The sequence below is a fragment of the Lathamus discolor genome, chromosome 10 (genome assembly GCF_037157495.1).
Source record: "Lathamus discolor isolate bLatDis1 chromosome 10, bLatDis1.hap1, whole genome shotgun sequence".
Classification (NCBI taxonomy): Eukaryota; Metazoa; Chordata; class Aves; order Psittaciformes; family Psittacidae; genus Lathamus; species Lathamus discolor.
In genome coordinates, this window is record NC_088893.1 from 5,870,903 (window position 1) to 5,892,940 (window position 22,038).

Consider the following 22,038-nt stretch of genomic DNA (forward strand, 5'->3'; position numbering starts at 1 on the left):
GTGGTTGAACACCAGGTTGCTGCACTACACTGCCTAGTAGGAACTCTTATGTGCTGAGCAGTGCGGTTTGGCTCTTGGGGTAGCTGAAGTAGGTCTCTACACTTCTGGTATAAACTTGGTGGTCTTGTAACTTGCTATATGCTTGATTTTGCCCTCTGTTTCTGTGTTCAGTGTGCTTATGCAAACGTACTGCTTCAGAGAAGTACTGTTGCCTCTATTTTAATTTTGCACTTTATTGCTTTTCTTCCCTAAGCTTCTTTGAGCATCTCTGATGCCTGAAAATGAATGTCTAGGAAAGTGCCTAGCTTACCTATTCAGTATCTTTTGGGAGAAGCAATTCTGTCTTCAGAACTACCGGTGAAAGGTATTTCTACTCCTGACACGCTTGTGTTTTACAGAACAGAGATGTCTTCCTTGTGAATGTGTCTACTAATAATGCTGATCCACAGCTTTGTATTCTCATCAATGATCCAATCTTGGATAGGAATGCACGTGAACCTTCACATGACTCTAAAACTTTTTTTATGACAAGTAGTTATCTATTTGAAAGGGCTCTTGCATAGTCCTTTTAATGAAACCAACTGTTTCTGTGGAAATAGGTGGGAATTAATGGCACACTGATCCCTATTTATGATAAAGATGCTGGTAAAAATTCCTTCTTGAGATAATCTACACTCTCTTTTTTAATATTGTTTCTGTCAGTTTAAGATGCTTGAATGCTGATGTGATGGACGTGGTTTGAAAGCCTGGCTAGATTTTCCTGTCCTGGACTTTGCTGTTCGGTGAAGACAGCTATGCTGGGCACTAATTTCCGTAGACATTATCAGTTTGACAAAGATGCTGCTTTTGAAAAACAAAATATTTTTGAAGTGATACAGTTTTAAAGTTTAATGCTTACAGGCTGACAGAATAAATAATTCATCTTACGTGGAGTGAAGCCTCCTGAAGATGATGGGAATTTCACACTGCATCAGCTGGGCGTTTTTGAGCCACAAGAAAAGAGCTTCCACATTTTTTACCCAACAACTTTGGGACTTAGCAGGGGGCATGTTTTCAGAAGACATGCTGAGAACTTTTATTTCTTAGGTAGTAATGCAAGGACCTATGGAAATAAACAGAAGCCAGCTCAAGCAAGGCTTTATCTGCCTTGTGAGTTTTGGAGATTAAAGCTCGTCATCGCTCCTGATCATCCCAGCAGTTCCTCTGAGCTCATCCCAGTGCGTATCTGGAGTTGCTGGTTTAGAGATCCCCAACAACTGCTGCCATGCGTGTGCTCAGCCTCAGAGGGGAGAGAGGACAGCAGATGGAGCCTCCAGTTGTGTGTCCTGGCCTTAATGCCTACTTAAAGAAACCCAGCAAAGTCCAGCACTCACACCTGAAGTTCCAGCACAGGCTTGTCAGTCTATTGAAATCTTAAATTACTGCTCTTCTCCACCCACTACCTTCAGCCTTTGCTGCTTATTTGGTGCAAAATTGCTGGTAATAACTTCTATTGAATAGATTTGACAGTAGCTGGGGCTTAGTCTAAACTGTCTTGTACAGCAGCACTCAACCTTGCAGTCTTTCCACGATTTTCAGTATTTCCGTTATAGACTCTTAACATATGTAAAGGAAGGGAGGTTACTGCCCTCACTTACAGTGCTTACTCCGTTCAGGTGTGCAGCAGAATTGAAGTCTAATGCTATCTATAAACTTGAGAATTGAGTCTTGTAGATGCATTGTGTGGCAGTGAAGTTTTCCATCCTGCTCGATCCCTCCTTTCCTCCCCCCCCTGCTTAAGGCTTGTATTGATGAAATACCTTTTTTTTTTCCTTCCTTGTAAACATGTGTCTATGCCCAGTGCTAGCACATCTTAAATATCTTCTAATATTACAAATGCAGACTCTTCTTACTGTAATGTTCATCACTAAGATTGGTGGAAGGAAGATCTGATATAATGTGTGCACACTTGTTTGTGATACAGCAGTTGGAATTTAGCAGCATTTTACTTTTGAGCTGTAAACCATTTTACATCAGTATGTGCTAATGATGTGCATGGATCCTGCTTTAAAATTCTGTTTTGTCACTTAATTTGAATTCTATTGTTTTGTAGGAAAATATTTGAACTCTTATCTGCCTACATAAGATGTAATCTATAGTCGCCCCTAATGAAGCACCATTTGGTGGTACTTGAGTACTTTCTTAAAGCCAAAATCGAGGAGTATAGAGGGATCAGAGCATGCAAGCTTGCACAGTAACTACTGATCTGTGCATAAACAGTCTTTTAGCCTCCAGCAGGATCATGCTCTCAGTGTGCAGAAGTATTACACACACAACTGGGCTTTTGATTTCCTCTTGTTGGCGGAAAGGGAAGATGGAATTATTACGAAGTTGAAATGCTGCAGTTTTTGTATTATAACAAAATATTTTCAAGTCCTGGACTTCCCTGTTTTCATTAAACCTTGACTTAATACAAACTCTGAATTAAGTTCCTATATTTCTGCAAGATAGGATTCAGTAGATAATGAGAGAATGAGGACAGTCGCTGTCCATGCACACACATGTCCCTCTTACTGTCTGGTACCACTTACATCCTCTTCAGTCCTCCAGTGATAGGCGAAACCTGTTGTGCTCTGTTATATTGCTTTCCAATATTTCTTCACCTTTTTTATAGATCCTGATGCAAGCAGTAGAGGTCTTGATAGGCACCCAGCATTTCTATTCTAGATATTTGTTTGATATCTGGACTGTGCTCTTTGCTCAACCTGTTTTGTCCTGTATAAGAAAGCTGATGTTCTGTAATGCTCATAATATGTCCTGGAGCTTTAGACCTAATTTGTCCCAGAAAGTCAACTGAATCAATACAGAATTATTAGCATTTGTGGCTTATCCAAGTAGTAGCAGCCCTCTTGAATGTAAATAGAGGCAGAAGAGTGACTTAATCCTCCTTGTGTCTGAGGAAAGGATGAGGGTCAAGCTGTATCTTGGAAAGCTGTTGAAATAGAGGAGAAAATGTTGGCTTCCTTCTGGTCTGCACAGGGACATGTCCCTTCAGTGGGAGGGACAGGAGTTAGAGGCAAAAGAGCAGAGACAATTTATATATTGTCAGGGTTAAAATCTTCTGCTCAAAGCTACTTGAAAACACTGACCTCAAGAATTAGGAGACGGTATCCTCTCGCTGAATTGGCACTCTGAGTGGTTTTTTTACAATAACAGCAACAAACATAGGCTTTCAGGCCAACAATTTCCTCACAAAGGTGTGCTAAAAGATGCATTTTCTTCATCACCAACTATAAAAGGTTTTCCTTGGGCATCAGGCCAGAAGGGAAAAACCAGGGCATTTGCACAATTAGCAGTGGTCAGTAGAAAGACAAAGTCTCCTGGTTCTGGGCTTGCTTTCACAAATAACTGTGCTTTTCATAAATGGAGTGTAGTTTTCTTTAATGTCCGTGTGTTTCAGATTGAATGCAAATATTGCGTGATGTGCAGCCGCTCATGGATTATTGACTCATCCTGCCTGTTTGTTAACCTCTGACTGTCAAGAGGAAAGGGTTTTGCCATTTGTTGGGTGCTTCCATATGTGGCCAGAAAAAAATTGCTTCTTAGCTTAGAATCTCTTCTGTATGCCTGGGGTGCTGTCATCTGTGGCTTAGTGAATATGATAACTTGAATTGACATTATCAGTTACTTTATGAAACCTGCAGAAAGAATTTGGGAAATGAAGCCTGGGAGCTCTTTGGGGGGAAAAAAAAAACAGAAAGGCTTTGAAAACTAAAGGTATTTCTGTGGAGCAAAAGAAGCATGGGTGACGTGGGAGTGTACAGTAGAGTAACTGGTGAGAGATGAGGTACAGTTCTTGTGGGCGCAGACGTGTTAGTCTTGCAGGCTGATGGATGTAGCAGCTCTGCTGGGCTGAGGTGTTAAGGCAGTGGGTGCATGCCTGTGGTGGGGCCACTGAGCCCCTTCTGCTTCTTGTGCCTGCACCAGAATTTCCTTCTAGCTTGCCTTTTATAGAACCATGGAATAGGTTAGGTTGGAAGGGACCTTAAAGCTCCTCTGGTCGCAACCCCTGCCACAGGCAGGGACACCTTCCACTGGAGCAGCTTGCTCCAAGCCCCTGTGTCCAACCTGGCCTTGAGCACTGCCAAGGATGGGGCAGCCACAGCTTCTCTGGGCACCCTGTGCCAGCGCCTCAGCACCCTCACAGGGAAGAACTTCTGCCTAATGTGTCCTCTCAATCTATCTTCCCTTTTTCCAAAGGGTTCATATGTACATCTTTTCTTCCTCACCAGTCAGCTTCATAGACTGTGAGGGAAAGCTTGTGTTAGGTGGGGCTTTGCCTACCCTTCCCTGTCATGCCTTTGAACCTCTCCTTTGAGGACTGTCTTAATTATTGAGTCATTTGAGGGGGAGAAGGTGACATGAAAGCTCTGATGTCAAGTACAAAATAGGACTGCAGCTATATCATTTGATACAGTTCCCCTTAAATGCCAAATTGTGAATTTCCTCAGAGGCAGAATGAGTTTTTGGGCATGTTTCCAGGAGTCAAAAGAATCCCAATTCTGGAGGTCACTGGTCTGACTAAAGCCAAAGAAATAAGTTAATGCAGAAATAACTGAAGTGTTTAAAGAAGAGAAAAGTTGAAAGCATTTCTGCCTTGTCCCTCAGCAGTTGACCCCTTTGGAGCTAATGGCCTGCAACATGGTTTTGTTTCTTCCTGAGGGATCTTTGAATTGAGGAAGGCTTTGTTAACTTAAAAATCTATGTTCTTGCATTGTGAGAATTGGTTTGAAGCAGGCTTGTCTCTCATGTAGCTGCAGGTGAGATTGGTGCCTGGGCATTGTGGTCTTCTGCTCATCCCCACTTCTGTGGTCATACATGACTGCTGCTGTCTATGGAGATGCTGTGGGACTCCATGGCGGGGGACTGTGACCAAAATGAACGAGGAGATCTATGAGGAATACGTATGTAGAGAAAAAAGGTAGTGATTAAGCAGCAAATCTTCGTGCCCTGATACTCCCCCATACGCTGTCATGAGGGTTTACTCACAGAGAATGTAAGAGTGGCTTTTGGTGACAGGTGCTGAAATCTCCAAACTGCCTCTAAATCTTTATCCTCGATCACTTTGTAGTGCTGGGGAAACATCCCCACTCCTCACACACACCCCCGAAACTAAAATCTTGGGTACTTTCAGCTGGTGTTTTGGAAATGGTTTTGAAAGAGCAGGGCTGTATCAAGTACACAGGGAACTTGTGTCCCCTGGGAGTGCTCCTGGTTTCATTTCCAGTACACTGATCATTTTATGCATTTTGTGAAGTTGCTCTATGACTTTGGTTATATTACCACTTCTGGAGCACTGCCTGTATAACGGGAAGGGTGTTTTTGGAACTAGACTGCAGTCAAGTGTATATTCAGTTAAAGCTTATTTCTTGGTATAAAGCTGAATTTAACCAGCTGTTTTTCAGATCACTGTCAGCTTAAGTACATTCAGTTTCCTTGTTTTCTGTGCCAGATTATACAGTTCTGTACATTAATTGTTTGTTTTGAATAGCTGCTGCTTTATCATCTATCTAAGGCTAGTTTAAGTCATCTCTCTAATGGTTTCTTTACAAGTTGATGTTGATACAATAAAAATGTGAAATACCTTTGCATCCTATAGCTCTCTGCTTTTATTTACTTTCCTTTTCTAACCCTTACCATAGGTGATGCTGCCATCCCACTCCACCTCAGATGTGCTGACTGCTCCTAAATGGTTTATTTCCTTTGACATCCCTTTGCTTCTGAAGAAGGGCAGCCACTTTGTATGTGTCAGTCTGGTGCTGGAATTCCAGATGCTTTAAAGCATCCTCATTACCTGCAAAGGTGGCTGGAGATGAGTTAACTTAGTAAATAAAGGCTTGATAATGTCTCTGTAAAAGATGATGTTGTGCATGCCATGTTTCTTGTGCCTTTTTAATCCTGCACAGTTCATCAGTGAGGTACTTTAGGTAAATGGAGGTGGTGTGAATAAGGTTGCTGCCTTTCTCTAACTGCAGCCAGTGGTGCAACCTTGCAAGGATGTTCTTGTTTCAAGCAATTTTGTCCTCCTTGGAGGCAAGTGAAGTTACTGAGATGTGTGTGTGGGATGGAGATGAGATACTTGGGCTTTTCGGTGCTGATAAGGCTACAAGTGTTCAGTAGCTGGGCCCTTGACATTCAGCTCTTCAGGAGGCTGTTTCCAGTTTTTAGTGCCTTTTGCTTCCTGTCAAAGGCAGCTTGTACCTAGTTTTTGTGTTACTGTATTGCTGGTTAAGACAGCTGAATCCCTTCGTACAGGAAATACTTAAATCTGTCACAAACTAAAGCTATTTATATGTCTAATAATGAGTAAAGGATACATTAGTTCTAGCTTTGAATGTCTTATGACTTGTATTGGTAGGATTGTTTTATTATCTGTTCCTCCGAGCTGTCTTGCCAGGAGTTAGGTGGCTTTATTCCCAGATTTATAATGCATTCTCTTCCTCTTGGAAAGGGCATATGCTGTCTTGGCTCACTCTTTTTAATTTGAGTTTTGCAGGGGTCTGTGTTGTTCCAATTTTAGTTGTTCTATTTCTAAAGCCTTTCACATGCATGTAAAATATAATAAAACCTAAAGTATTTCAAGGCTCTTAGAATGACTGCAGGTGTAAATACAAGCCTGCTTCTCACATTCCTGTATGTATCTGTGAGTTCATGGAATTTGCAAAGGAAAAACTTGAGATATTCTTTCCATAAGGTTACTAATAAACATCAGAATAAAGAATCCACTTTTAGCAGATCACTCAGTGGCCTCAGTAGCTCCCTGATAACTCCTGCAGAAGCATTTTGTCCCTCTGATTTGGTATTCTGAGACATTTCCCCATCCATCCTGCTGCTCCCATCTACCCAAGTGAGATGAATTGACCTGTAGCCAAGCTTAACTAGTCATCATTCATCAAAATCCCTTGTGAGGAAACCACTTTAAGTACTGACAAAATATTGTGCTGCCCTTCTTGAGCTCCTTGGGTGTCATTCACGAGCAGCCTGTGTCAGGCCTCACCTGGTTGCACAGTGATAGGGGGTGATGCAGTATCACTTTCACCTGCATGCTGCCTGAAAAAATGCTGTAGGTTTAAACAAGAGCTTTTATCAGCAATTCAGATACATCTCTAGGATCTGCACAGACCCACGTGGTGAGACTGTGGAGGCTCTTTGTTGCAGCATCGTGCTGTCTCATAGAATCCCAGACTGGTTTGTGTTGGAAGGCACCTTACAAACTCATCCAGTTCCACCCCCCTGCCACGGCCAGGGATACCTTCCACTAGAGCAGCTTGCTCCAAGCCCTTGTGTCCAACCTGGCCTTGAACACTGCCAGGGATGGGGCAGCCACAGCTTCTCTGGGCACCCTGTGCCAGCGCCTCAGCACCCTCACAGGGAAGAGCTTCTGCCTAAGAGCTCATCTCAGTCTCCCCTCGGGCAGGTTCAAGCCATTCCCCTTGGCCTGTCCCTTCAGGCCCTTGTCCAAAGCCCCTCTCCAGGTTTCCTGTAGCCCCTTTAGGCACTGGAGCTGCTCTGAGGTCTCCCCTTCAGGAGCCTTCTCTTCTCCAGGCTGCCCCAGCCCAGCTCTCTCAGCCTGGCTCCAGAGCAGAGCTGCTCCAGCCCTCGCAGCATCTCCGTGGCCTCCTCTGGCCTCGCTCCAACAGCTCCACGTCCCTCTTGTGCTGTTGCCCCAGAGCTGGATCAGGACTGCAGGGGGGTCTCCCCAGAGCAGAGCAGAGACAAGGACAATGAACTTCTAAAACAAGCAGCCACACCAGCACATTCACCTCCTCTTGAAAAATAGAGCCTAAACACTCTGGCTCCCATCTGTTGATTAGGCATGAACTGCCATCTCATGGGAGTCTCTCAGGAGGAAAAGTGAAACCTGAAGGGTGGGAGACTTAACCAAGTGCAAGTTAGAGCCCTTCAACCTGGCTCTCAGAGCTCAACATGAAAACACGTTAAAGATAACAAGAAACATAAACCTCTTGCATCTTACGAATGATTTCCGGTATGCTTGCTTTGTTAATGCTGGGACCAGGTCTGGATTATAGAGTCCTAACTTTGCTCCAGCATCATGATTTAATGGAAACTAGGAAAAGTCAGTTCAGTGAAAGCTCAATTTTAGCCTACGTTTGCCAATCTTGGTTTTCTTTTGAGCTCTGAAGGCAAAGGTGCGTATTGTTGCAGGATGATTTTCTTGGCACCCTGATGCTTTCCTACCGTTAGTTATCTGTATGAATAGATATTTTTGCTTCAGTGGTGGAAATATGTTGCAGAGGTGTAGAACCTGTATGCTTTATATCATAAAACCTATGCTGTTAACTTCTTTAGATACAAGAATAAGCCTTAAGAGAACACTGGTAGCTCTGTTATTTGCTAGTGGTACAAAAGTAGTACAAAATGTGTGAGAATCTGTTATTTTCCAGACTAGACAGACATCTTTCATCCTGTCCTTCCTCCTTCCCATTACAGGTGAAAATAACAGGAAAAAAATGCTTTGTGCTCTTCCAATACCACTGATTTCTTGAATGAAAAAATACCTTGGTAGCACTAGGTAGTGACTTTAAAGATTTAGTTTTACTATTGCTTAAAAGAGGACTTACTGTTGCCTGGGGAGATATTTTAATGAAATTGGGAGTTACCCCTGCACAAGGGATGTGGAAATGGATGCATGGGTATGCAGCTTAGTAACTGGGTTCTGGCATGGCTGGGGATGAAATTCATCGCTTCATATGGTTGAGATTCGATTGTCCTTAAGACATGAACTGCTGACAAACCAACCCCCGTGCCTGCTAACCAGACCAAGCATTTTCCAGTGCTTCCAGCATTGCTCTTGAGTGGGAATTCTGGAGCAAGCAGCGGGAATTCGGAATGGATTTTAGCTTGGAGCAGTCCTGAAGATTTTGGTCAGCTGCCAGTAAACTTAAAAGATGTTATGAAATTTGGAAGAATACTAACTTGTGTGTTCTCCTGATTTTCCTTTTTTGTTAGGGAACAGACTCTGCCAGAGTGAAGCTGCAAATTACAGCTCTCATCTGAGGAAGTTAAAGCTTTTGGAGGGTTTTTTTAATATATATATTAAAGAGGAGACTGAAAATATGTTACTAATTTGAAATATCTATTTCAAAGGCAGTGGAATTCTTTTGATAACATACTGGTAAAATAGGCCTTTCCTGATTAGAACATTAAAAAGAAAAGAACCAAACCACTTGTCAAAATAGAAACTGGGCTGTGTAAGAACTTCTCTTTTCTGCTCAGAATGGGTGTGGGTTTTTTTCCCTGGCTCAGATCACCAAAATCTGTTCATGTTCTTTATCACAACTTTCACCTTGTGTCTGTGAGCAATCTGTGTCAGGTATGTGGACTTGTCATTGAGTCCTAATCCCGTCAACACTTTAAAACATTGCACTTGCATAAGCAAACGTAGAAAACAGTACATACTAATTATAAAAAAGTAATATTTCTAGTATATTTTGCCCATTTAAATGGGTTTATGGCAACTGAGCAATAGTTGGTGGTAGATACCAGGAAATACCTGAAATGTGAGACAGATAATGGTAATGGAGGAAAGAGCTCAGAACAAGGCAAGTCTAAAGTAGTAGGCACATAATTTTAGCTAACCTGGATTAGGAGGAGATGATACTGGCAGAGCTGATGTACTTTTATTATAGATAACATTAGGTAACATTAAATGATAGAGAAGTCTGGTACTAAGATAGTGTCTGTATCTCTGAGACTGCCTATGTGCAGAGAATCCCATCTGCAGAGGCCCAAACCCTTCTTGAATCTGAATTCTTAGAAGTTTTTCTGCCTTCCAGAGGTCAAGTTCCCTATTAATGGGTGGATTTTCTTCAATTTACTTTTAACGTTTCAAATACTACTTTCAGTTAGTACCCAGGGTTACTGGTTGCATGTTTCACATTGTTTCAGGTGGGGTTACTGTGTCACGTATGAATATATGTATTTATTCATCACTTATATGTGCACACCATCCCTGGCAGTGCTCAAGGCCAGGTTGGATAGGGCTTGGTGCAGCCTGCTCTAGTGGAAGGTGTCCCTGCCCATGGCAGGGGGTTGAAACTGGATGAGCTTTAATGTCCCTTCCAACACAAACCAGTCTGAGATTCTGTGATAATTCATGTTTTAGAGCAATGGGGTGGTTGGGTTGGGTTGTTGTTAATGTAACCCCATCTTTCTGGAGCGATTTCCTTTTATTTTCATGGTTCCCAGTGAGTGTCTGAGAGTCAGGGAGTACAAACTAACTTTTGATCCTAAGTGTTGCACAGCAGGTTGCAGTCAGAGGAGTTGCAGTGAACCCAATGTGCTGCAATGTAGCTGGGTTTGCATACATAATTGAAGCTGTTTTTTAAAGCTGATGATCACTTTCTAATTTGCCTGATGAAGATTACTGTTTTTGAATAAATGGACAGTAAAAGTAGGTGTCAGAAAGTTCCTGTCTTGATAATGCAGCTTTACTGTGGCATATTCAAATGATGGAGTGCCCACTAAGAAGAAGAAAGCAGTCTGCAGTCCAGTAGCATCAGCTTATTTGAATGTCGTATAAAACCTTTTCATGTGTCTCTGGACACTCTCATTGGCATGCTTTGTCAAGTTAATTGTTGTCCATGGACAGTTCTAGATATGACGGGGTAATAACCCTGAAATTTATCTGTGTGGTGCGCTGGAGTCATTCTCCACTTTGTCAGTTCTTTGCCTGCCATGTTTTACAGGGTGCTGTCAGGCAGCTGTTAGTCATGGGAAGGTCCTGAAGCGGTCTTGAGCTTCATTAGAGGGGAGGGTGCTGGGCACTTGGACTTCCAGTTCTTCCTGTAATACTACTGCTTCTGTGCAAGTGTTTCTGTGTGTCAGCTGGTGGATGCTGTCGCGATCCCTGCTGGTAAAGGTGCATCTCCGTAGTGTGGGAACAAGAGCTTTGAATTCATCCCGTAAACACTTCGCAGGTTTGGAGCAGAGTGGCCGTTTTCTCCAGGTTTTAGATTTGTCAGCAATACCTACATCACCGGTAAATCCCAAATTGGGGTGGAAGAGGCGTTGCATCTTGTTCTGCAGTTGCCAGTGCTGAAGGTATATTGAAGTTGCACACGTGGTCTGTAAATAGCCAAAGTGCCTCAGTCTGGGTTTCGTTGTAACATTGTTATGCTGTGGACTATGTGGCTGTTCAGTTATTTTAGCTATGGGTAGCAGATGTCCCTCATCCAAAGTACTGACATATTTTAGCTGGTCTAGAGACTTGCTCTCCACTCACAGGCAGAGTAATTCCTGGCAAAAGCTCATAACCCATGGGACATGGAGCATGTGACTCTGTAGTTTCAGTGAAGGATGTACAGACATCTCCTAAAAGTTAACTGTCACTCTAGACTACAGTAACTTGTCAAAGGTATCTGTTACTCTTGTTTTGTCATGTTAGCGATGTAGTACCTGCCAAGCTTACTGTGTCCTTTTTCTTTTTGATAAGGTTGCAGTTCAGTCTTACAAATATTTAACTTTAACCTTTTTTTAAGCTTCTGGTGTCTTAGGACTGGATGCTAATTGCAGGCAAAAAGCATCTGTTGTGTAGTCAAAGCTCTCTTCTTTCCAAGTTCCACAGCTGCTCTGGTGATAATAGATGTCCCAGAGCTAGACCAGTCTTCCATAGAGAAGAATATAAACTAGAGGTGGCTTTGCCTGCCTGTCTGCCCTGTAGCTGTTAAATTCGTCAAGGCCTGAACCCTAAAGATATGCACTTGATACCTACAGAGCTTCCAGCTGTCATTAGGAGTTACCAAACTTGGCTGCCTGTGCAGGGGCTCTGCCTTGCAGTCGTCTGCTGCTCGCCTGGGGCTAAGCAAGGCCCAGTCCTGCCTGGAAGCAGTGACACAGCTATTCCCATCTTCAGGACTGTCTGGAAAGATTGAGGAGGAATTCCTTAACCTTTAAATTACTCAACCAGGATTTCAAGCATGGAGTTAATCCAAAGTCTCTGTTGGCCTTGGTACAGCAGATGTTGCTGTGCATTTGGGGATGGTGTGCTTCAGGGCTCAATAAGGACTTCCACATACTAACTGAAGCATGTTGTCTTATCCTGAGGACAACATAGATGATGCTTTAAGATTTCCTGCTCTTTAAACAAGAGGTATGTGGTTAGACCTGGGGGCTTGCAGAATGGCCTGGTGGGTGGTTTTCCAACTCTGTAGTTCTTGGCTCTCATCCTGCGATGGGAGCATTCTGAGGGATGTTCCTTGTGTTGGATAAGGGTGTTCCCTCTGGGTTGGCTCAGCTGGCTTGGGTAGCTAAATCTGACTTGTTTAATGTAGAGGTTGTTGACAAAGCTCTGAAAGCATCTGCAGTGCAGGAGAATGCATATATAGAATCATAGAATAGTTAGGCTTGGAAAGGCTGTTAACTATTACGTGGTGCCTTTTGAGATGGAAACCCACTTGTGATCCATGTTCCTGTCCTCTCCCTATGTTCTCACTGTTAACAGCTTGTGGCATCATTAGCTTTACTAAGTGCTTACTTCAGGTGATATCAGGGTTGAAGCCATGTATTTGAGAGCAGCCATTGATAGTCCCAGCTAGCAGCACATGGCTTTTGAGGCAGAGGTTCTGGGTATGTGATGGATTATTTAGGTGTTAAAGGGAAGAGAGGAAATGCATCCTTGTAAGGATCTTTGCTGTAGGGTTGAGCTGGATTCTGCATTAACACTCCCCTCAATGTTTTTAGCTCTTTGCAAACCTGTAAGTAAAATGACTTTTTGCTATAAGCTTTTCTGCTGTCGTTTGTACACTCCATAAAGGATATTTAAAGAATTTTTGGTAGCTATAGAGTTGAGAACTATCTTGAAACAACCTTTCTACTTGAAATGCATTTCCTGTATCTAGTGCTGCCTTTAATCTCATGCGGGCTCACAAAACCCGTTCTACCTATTAAATATGCAGTAAAGCTGTTCTGTTTGGTGGGAGATTGTATGTTTAAACAGCAGAAGTCCTCATTGCTCCTGTATTTTAAGATTAAAAATTCAACTGCAACACTACCTTTGGATTCAGAGCCATTAGAATGGATTTCTCAGATTTATTCTCCTGATTATAATACAGAAAATTAATTGCTTTTGACTGTAAGGAATTACGACCCATTCATTATTTAACAGCCTTCTTAATGGATGAACCTTTCTGATTACTTCAAGACATTTCCTGAAATAAGGGCGCTTTTTGAGCTGGTATAAAGCCTAATGCACCTATATCAAACAGTGGGTGCACCGAACACTCTTTGGGGTAAGGACTGGTGGAAAATTCAAACAGGACTTTATTCATGTCTGGTTTTCTTCAGGATTCAACATAAAAGTAATGGAGCCTGCTGGGAGGAACCAGGGGGTAAGTTACTTGAACAGCATTTAAAATCATAGAATCCCAGCCTGGTTTGTGTTGGAAGTGACCTTAAAGCTCATCCAGTTCCAACCCCTGCCACAGGCAGGGACACCTTCCAACTAGAGCAGCTTGCTCCACGCCCCTGTGTCCAACCTGGCCTTGAGCACTGCCAGGGACGGGGCAGCCACAGCTTCTCTGGGTACCCTGTGCCAGCGCCTCAGCACCCTCACAGGGAAGAACTTTCAGAATAACCCCCAGAGCATGTGGTTCCTGATGTCAAATGTGACAGAGCTTTAGCTCATTGCAGTGCAATCGTTTTCCTGGAACTTTCATCGTAATGAAATTGTTGATAAGGGAGCTATTCCATATCACTGTTTTCCGTAAGAACAGAGGACAGTGAATATTAACATTGGGGTTTATGGTGGGTGACCACTTGTGCTGAATTCTGTCCCTTGGCCTGTACACTCACCCAAGGAGGGAGCCGGTGCTTCGCCAGATGTGCTGGAGGTTCCAGTTCATTTGTGTGGTCTTCTCTGGTCAGGTTCTTGAGTCTTGACTTTTTTTACAGTTGTCTTAACACAGCCTACATTTCAAAGTAAGCTGCAAGTGATGATGACATTTCCTTGTTACTAATTGCATTTCAAGGTTTTGCATAGTATATTCAGAATACCATTTTTTTCTCTTGTGTATCTTACCTTTGCTTATGAAAACATTGTGTTTGAGAGATGGTTTTAATCTTAAAATTAGTCTCTTTGAGAGTTTCAGAGAATAGATTTCTCGTGTGCTACTTTGAAATACTAGCAGGTTTTGAGTGGCAGGTAGCCCACGGACACTGAAAACCCTTGAGAACTTGTTCCAGCCAAACCTTTTGCAGAAAAGTAAATGCAACTGAGGCTCAGTTACTAAAATGATTTTAACTGGTAATTCAGTGGATGTAATTGTCCTGGAACATCCTGAAGCCTGTTCTTTTGCATAGCTGGTGTATCAAGGCTTTTGGGTTGTGTCCGTGAGCTTGTCACTTCTCTAAATGGGAAATCTTTCTTATGTTCTTGAAGCACTGTGATTTTGAACGTTGCGTTCATTGTGGTACCCACATAAAGAACACTTGCACAGGGAATGTGTTTCTGACACTTTCTGCCTGGCTGCGATTCAGAGCTGAAGTGATGTCTTGCTAGTTTGACATCTCTAAATGATATGGATTGTTTGTCCTTGCTAAACTCTTTGCAAAGTGGGCCTGCTGGAGACACCACGCTCCTGGCTGGCACCATGATCAGCAGGTGGTCACGGTGATCTGCCAGGAGACTGAGGGAGCACCCATGGTCTTGGCAGACCCAGCCACTGCCAGGTCAGGCTGGGGCTTACACCAGCGTGCTGGAGAGGATGCTGCTGCCCCGATGCAGGTACTCCCAAGGATTCAGTATTAAGGGGTAGGAGTTTGGCTTTGGTTTTCACTTTTTCATCTTGCTTATTGTAAACAATATTTGCTAGTCAAAAAAACACCTTATTTGGTAAGAACCCATGCAGCCCAGCTCATTTCAAGACCATCATCAAGAGCCAGCTTGGATGGGGCTTGGAGCAACCTGGTCTAGTGGAAGGTGTCCCTGCCTGTGGCAGGCTGGTTAGAACTGGATGAGCCTTAAGATCTTTACCAACCCAAACCAGTCTGATTGAATGATTTATTGTAGTAAACTAGAAGGTGCTGTGTTTGATATGGTTGTGGCAAATGGACTGGCCCAAACATGACCCATCTCTTTTGGATGTAGACGGGTCTTTACATATCGTGAAAGAATGAGCTTTTGACATCTGTTTGACAAGGGAGGAAGAAAGAGGCAAATTCAGTTTTACAGTATACACAATTTTAATAACAAAACTTTTCTGTACACTGCACTTGGTTTTCCTCCATTGCTTACACCCCCTCCCACCAGAAGTTGCCTCTTTAAACATAATTTAAATACAATGCATCGAGGACTCTCTTTAATCTCTGGTTGCTAAGCTAGTAGAATAGTTCACTTGCTAATGTTTTCATCAGGAAAAAGAAAAATGGGGTTGGTTTTGTTTGGGGTTTTATACAAAGGAGTAGTTGAAGGGGAGCAGTTGTAGCTCAACAGTGCTCACACCAGAGGTGCTCAACAGCACCGTGTTTGCCCTTAGTGCAAGTTTTGTGCAGTTTGAAGCTTGATTTTATCTATCAAAGCTTCCTGTTACCTTTCCCTAGATACCTCTTGAAGGGTTTTTATACAGAATATGAAATGCTGAGGTTCCAGCTGACTCTGTAATGATCTTAAAGCATCCTGCTAGCATGGTGGCTTAAGAAGCAAAGCCAGACACCTGTTTTAGCAAATGGGACTTCTTGTAGTGAAGAAAGGCATGGGGATGGAGGAGCTGCTGTGCAGCTGCCTTTGATTTTTGTTGTTTCCCTTCTTGTTCCGTTTCTTTTTTGGGGGGGAGGCGGGTGGAGAAAAAAAATGCTGTATCTCTCATTGAATTTTTAATTTTCATGGAAAAATGAAACTCAGCTTCTGGGTAGATTTCATAGGTCTGAACAGATGGATTTTGATAGCTACGCAGATCACAAAATTAAATCCACTTTATTTTCATTTAAGCAGTACAGGAATTAACTTAGACACATTAAATAAAGGGTGTAGTGCAGGTTTCTCATTTAAAGCTGCTGGATATTTCTGATTTGACATGTTAGCAGTAGGCCACTGGCTTGTAAGGGGGGTAAGTGGGACATAAAGCTCAGCTGCTTGGGTTTGCTTATTGCTTAAGAATGAGATAACTTCTGCTTGGAGGGAAAGGAAGCAAAACCAAACATTGATGCAACAGTAATATTAATTATGTCTCCATCTGATGGGAGCCCTGTGCAGAGGTACACTTCAGCTGGAGACTGACCGCTAACCCATTTCACTCTTCATCGAGTAATCCTTAGTTGTGTGCATTTAAACATGATCTAATGCAAAGCAACTACCAAGAGGAGAGCTGGAAGCATTAATTCAGACCTGTTCCAGCGTGATGACTCAAACTGATCTGGTACTGCTGGCCTTCATTTCCCTGATGCAGGGGTGGGCAGGAGCAGAAGCTGGCTGGAGATGACTGAGGCTGGAGGAGACCTTTGGGTGGATCTCAAGAGCAGTAGGAGAAATTCTCATTTCTAAAAGGCCCTGACCTCTTGGGTGAGGCTGTGCTTGAAGGGGGTGGAGCACCTGTAGAATACCTGTAGAAATTGAGGCTGAGCCACAGAGGTGATATTTGGGGAGAGCAAATGAGCAACTTCTCGTCATCAGCCAGTGCTCAAGCTGAAACACTATTAATTTAAACCAAATCATCATGGTTCTTGTGCCATGAAATAAATCAAAGACTGTTGAGTAACACCATTATTACAGTTCCCTCCTTTCCTGGAAGAGTCACAAGCAATTGAGAATGGAAGACAGTAACTTAAAAAAAAAAAAAAAAAAAAAAGAAAAGAAATAATAAAGAGAGAGCAGCCTCTGGTTGTGTCCTTGTGTAAAGCTCTGCCTGCCGTTCCCTGTCTCTCCTAAGGGAATTCAAGCTGACTTCACTGCTAGTGTTTGACATTCTATGAGTTTTATGATACCCGTTACCCTAAATGTAATGTTTGCAGAATTGCTCTGCTTATGCCTGGAACCTGGCAACAAATGGTTTTGGAAATGGCAGATATAAACCACAGCATTTGGGAGATTGGCTGCATATCCCTGTGTAGTGCAGAGGTAAAACTATGCGGTGCTGTGTGAGGCTGTGTCTGCTGGACCCTGCTGTGGTGCCTGTGAGGCAGGGCAGCACTGTGGGACCAGTGGGTCTGGGAATGCTGGTGGGGAGAGGAGCTGGGTGCCTGGGTGTCTTTGCTATAATGCTTGGGAAGTTGGTATGAGGGACTGGGATGGAAAAGAGGATTAAATCCAGCATTGCTGGAACATCTCTCTTTTCTCGGGCATAATTGTATGCTAATAAAGATGGAGTGAGCCTCTACAGAGCGTTGGGAAAGCACCTTGTTGGAGGAACCTTGGCACTTCAGTCAAGCAGCCACTTCTCGTTTCCATATGGAAGACTGACATGCTACCTCCTGAACTGCCTTCCAGCAGGGTTTCTGTGGGGTGTGAAGGAGAGAGGTGGAATATTCCGTCTTGCAAAAGCAGCTGAGGACATCAGAGTTCAGCATTGACATCTGATGGTTGATGATTGTGTAGCCAGATTATTTGGCTGCCAGTGTAATTAATGAGCTCAGTTATAACTCAGTCTTTGTGGGTACCCTACAGCTGTACATTAGAATCACTCCCAAAAGTATCTGCTTCCCAATGCAGGCTGTCATGTTGGAGGTAAGGGAGGTGCACAGTGATGCCTGCTTGCCTGCCCAGTGCAGAACAAAACCCTGGCCATAAGGGAAGAGCTGGTGTGGTAAGGAATGTGGCAAGTCTTCCTTGATACCCTTGGACACCAGTAAGTTTTTGTATTTATCAGCTTGGTTCTGGCCTTCTGGCTTACGTAGAATTTAATCATACAGAATATTTGCTCTCTGTCCCCCTGCCCCACAGCATTTATTGTATTCAGTTTAAAGCAGTAATTGATTTCCTACAGTGTGTAAATTAGCTCATTGGAGTATAAATAGTTACAAGGGTTCAAATATCTCTATGGAAAACCATTAGGCTTCACTGAATCTTTTCCATTAAAGTACAGAGTCACAGGAAGTAAACAAAATTTGCTTTATAATAAGGGCACTGGATGTGAAAGCAAAATGATGCAAATTAATATCTTCAAACCCAGTCACTGAAAAAAGCTGTATGTAAAATCTGAACAGAAGTCACTTATCTTGCTAGAATTGCCTCGGACGACTTCATTCCACAATAAAACATCAAACTGTTGTATAATTGCACCCTAACTACCTCACTAAGTGGTAATACAGATATAGAAAAGCAGAGTGAAATAGCAAACAGATTTTTATGCAGTGCTTTCTTTTCCATTCAGAAAGTTTGCAGAGTAGTTGAGTACAACACAATTAGCATACTGCAATTACTGATTTGGTCAAGGTATGGCAACACTGTGAGGAATTTCTTCATCTGTGTGTGCTGGGAATTGTTCGACACTGCAGCATTGGACACAACACATTGGTTTTTTTGAGTTATACATACATGTATATATATATATAAAACCCTTCCATCCCTCTGGTCCTTTTAGCTTTGGTTCGAATGTTTCCAAGATTGGAGCAGTTGACTTAAAAATGCTGGAATCCTTTGCAGCTCCCCCCTTACTCCCCCTATGGCACCCGAGTACCAGCACCACTGCATAGATCTGCAACTATTTACATAGAATTTCAGAATAGAGTATAAATAGCAATATGGTACTTCTGCTTCAAGAAATCAAATTGCTCCTGAAGAATGAGGTGCGTGTGTGTATATATATATCTGTATGATTTCTTTAAACATATACTAATTTAAATTCTGTCCCACATCAAGTAAGAAATGAAACATTTTTTCAGTGAACTGTTCTATATCCTAATTATATTATCCTAATTTACCAGAAGGTAAGGGATTGGGGGGTTTAAAATAGTAGTTACCTTGAATTTAGGAAGAGGGAGGACAAGTGAGAGCTTATATTACAGGGGCTAATTCTGTCTCCAGAGAAACCAGTGGAGTTAGTGCATGAAAATAGCTTTCAGGCGAGAGGAAGCCTCAGCTGGGGGAGGGAGCGGGGGGACAAAGAGAGGCTTCTTCCTCCCTTCCCTCTTCTCCTCACCCTCCCGCTTGATATTTACTTTTAATTAAGAAAAACTTGCATTAAGGGTATTTACACATGAAATGCTGTTTGTTCATAGGCATATGTAATTAGCTTGAATTCATGAAAAGCAGCAGTGAGGCAAACCAGAGAGCCGATAAGAATTGAATGCACTTAATATTTCAAATCGATCCTGTGGTACTGAGCCTTCCTAAACAAGATACGCTGCCACTTTGTAAGTGCCTGGAGAGTCCTTCCTGCTCATTTGTGACCATCCTCCTAATTTGTGATCATCCTGCTCATTTGTGACCGTGTGAACTGCTCCTTTCTGTAGCTCCTCTGAGCTTTAGCAAGGTCCAGTTAAGCCAAACCAAATGTGCAGGTAGGAAAACTGCATTTAAAATAAATCTCCCGGTCCCAAATGCACTGAATTTCCCACCTGGACCTTTGCTGCTCCTTTCTTGTTTCCCCACCCTTCTTTTTGTTTGTAGTTTTAACTGGAGTGAGGTTATCAGAGGAGGAAATTCCTCCTCCAGGGCTGCCTTTAAAGTGACTGGAGCCAGCTGGAGCGGTTGGGATCCTCCAGCTGCAGTGGAACAAACGGAGCGTATGTCCCCCCGCAGAGCTCTGTGCCCTCTCCAGCATCCTTCCCTCTCACTGCTTTCAGTAGCAAAAGTCGAATATGGAGACTCGGGTCTAAATGTTTACACACAGTCATAGAATTACATAAACATGAAACATCTTACAGAGTTTGAGGTGAGCATCTTTTGAGACTTTTCAACATTAGGAGTGCAAGTTTAATGTAATCCATTGCGTCTTTAACACTGAAAATAGTATGGATTTATCGTTTAAAAAAAACCAAACCAACTTAAAAATACTGCACCACTCCATAAACAATGTTTCCATTAAGGAGCTTGGAAAATTAGGCTTTATGTCAACATCTGTAAAAATTAGACTCTGATGTAGGTCCCCTACAATTTTAAAATAGGTTACTTATCTGGTTTCATTTGGGATGGCATATGGGTATTATACTTCACATTCTTTGTACGGCAGCTGCTGACACTTGCACTGTCCGTAGCCGTTAATGATGATGAAGGGTCCTTCGTGGGTGGGTTCGTATTCGTTATAGGGTCCTTGGTCTGACATATTTGCCATGTGCAGCCGTGTTTGGGAGCGGAGCTGCCTGTGGTTTTGAATCATTGAGCACTGCCTGATTCTTCTTAATGTGGGAGGGCAGCACTTCCTGGAGATGAACACTATAAAAATGATAAAAAAGAAAGAAAACAATAAAGCCATTGTTCCTGTAATTACCCTCTGAGTGAAGATGGCATTGTTTGGCTCTGGGAAATGTTCTTCGGTGGTAACGACCATGCCTGCTGTAGTTGGAATCTCTTTGTCTCCCATATGGAAATGAGAAGAGCTTATTCTTTTGGGGTACTCAGTAGTCGGAGCTGCGTGCGTCGTAGCCACGGTTGTAACAACAGTTGATAAATTCCAGCAAAGCTGAAAACCATAGACTGCATCCAGAATATCCTCTCCCTGGGTGTGGTCGGGGCTGTGGCAGAGGATGGAGTGCTCCCACCGACCTTGGAAGCCACTCAGCCAGGTGGCCAAAGCGCAGATCTTGGGGCTGCATTCCCACAGATTGCCGGAGAGGCCCACGGTGGTGAGGGACGTCAGGGAAGTCAGGATCTTGGAATCCAGGGTGGTGAGCTTGTTGTTATCCATGAGGAGGGTTTTCAGGTTAGGCATAGTTTCAAAGACGGAAAGGTCGATGGCTTTGATTTCGTTTCCAGTCAAATCGAGCTTTTCTAAGGTGCCCCAGGTCCACTCCATCCCACATGTCAAGTTGCTGATTTTGTTCCACTGCAAGAAGAGCGTGTGCAGGCTGCTCAGCCGGAGGAAGTGAGCAAAATTAATCTTTGTCAGCTGGTTGTGCTCGAGGTGAAGCTCCCTCAGCTTGATTAATCCTGCAAATCCATTGCGAGCCAAACTTCGCAAGCGGTTTGTGCTCAAATCCAGGAACTCCAGGCTACGACAGTCCCAGAACAGGCGGACCGGGATGGTCCGCAGGGAGTTGGATCGCAAGTGCAAGGTCTGTAGCTTGCGAAGGCCGTAGAAGAGCTCGGGGTGCAGAGAGGATAACTGATTAAAAGAGAGGTCCAAATTCTGCAGGTTAAGCAGCTGGCTAAAAGTTGTGTTTGGCAAATGAAAGATTTTGTTGGAACTTAAGACTAATTCCTTAAGTTTATACAGTCCTTGAAAAGAATCTTCTCTGACTGTTGCAATTTGATTATGATCTAAGTGAAGCCAAGTAAGTTGACTGAAGCTTGCAAATTGATCCCTTTCAAGTTCAGAAATATAATTGTGCCTCAGTGACAAACCTAGCGAGCCCTTTTCAGTGGTGTTTGGCACTGAGTGATACCCCTGAGAGTCACAGTAAAAGAGCAGCTTCTCACAGCGACATTTTGGTGGACAAGCCATGCCCAAGGCAGGCAGCATTTTTAAAACCATACTCATTGCATATAGTGCTGCCAGCATACGAGCCCCTAATGGCCACTTGAAATGTAAGCCTGCAGAATATAATTTAGGAAAACAACAAGATAGGATAGCCTGATCAGTACACTTGGAACATCACGGTGGAAGATTTCACTGCAGATAACATTGCCATGCATTTCCGACAAGCTAATTCTAAATGCAAGAAACAACTACTATGAAAAACAGAACACTTGGATATTACACTGAGGAGCAGTCTTTAGCTCTATTACAGTGTCACAATCGGAAAACATATCTTTTTTTTTTTTTTTCATAAGGTTCAGTGCAGAAAAATTGCCTTTAGCATCTACCGGCTCCTCTCCAGCCCAGCCAGTCATTCACTACCCAAGGTATAGAGAAACGCAGAACTTACCCATTCTTTTGAGTACATTGG

General features: G+C 43.0%; 3 protein-coding genes across 4 annotated transcripts in view; 1 reads left to right on the forward strand and 2 right to left on the reverse strand.

The window, feature by feature from the left end:
* Positions 1–22,038, reverse strand: part of HSPA9 (heat shock protein family A (Hsp70) member 9) — a 330,220-nt gene that overhangs the window by 195,040 nt on the left and 113,142 nt on the right. The gene's annotated exons all lie outside the window — the stretch shown is intronic.
* Positions 1–22,038, forward strand: part of CTNNA1 (catenin alpha 1) — a 122,459-nt gene that overhangs the window by 38,731 nt on the left and 61,690 nt on the right. The gene's annotated exons all lie outside the window — the stretch shown is intronic.
* On the reverse strand, positions 15,955–21,629 carry LRRTM2 (leucine rich repeat transmembrane neuronal 2). Its single transcript, XM_065690220.1, has one exon. The coding sequence runs from the start codon at positions 21,627–21,629 to the stop codon at positions 20,136–20,138; it is 1,494 nt and encodes a 497-aa protein (XP_065546292.1). The 3' UTR covers positions 15,955–20,135.

What these genes read in the sequence shown, in the direction of transcription:
- LRRTM2 (XM_065690220.1), bottom strand. Translation starts at nt 21,629, where the DNA reads ATGAGTATGGTTTTAAAAATGCTGCCTGCCTTGGGCATGGCTTGTCCA.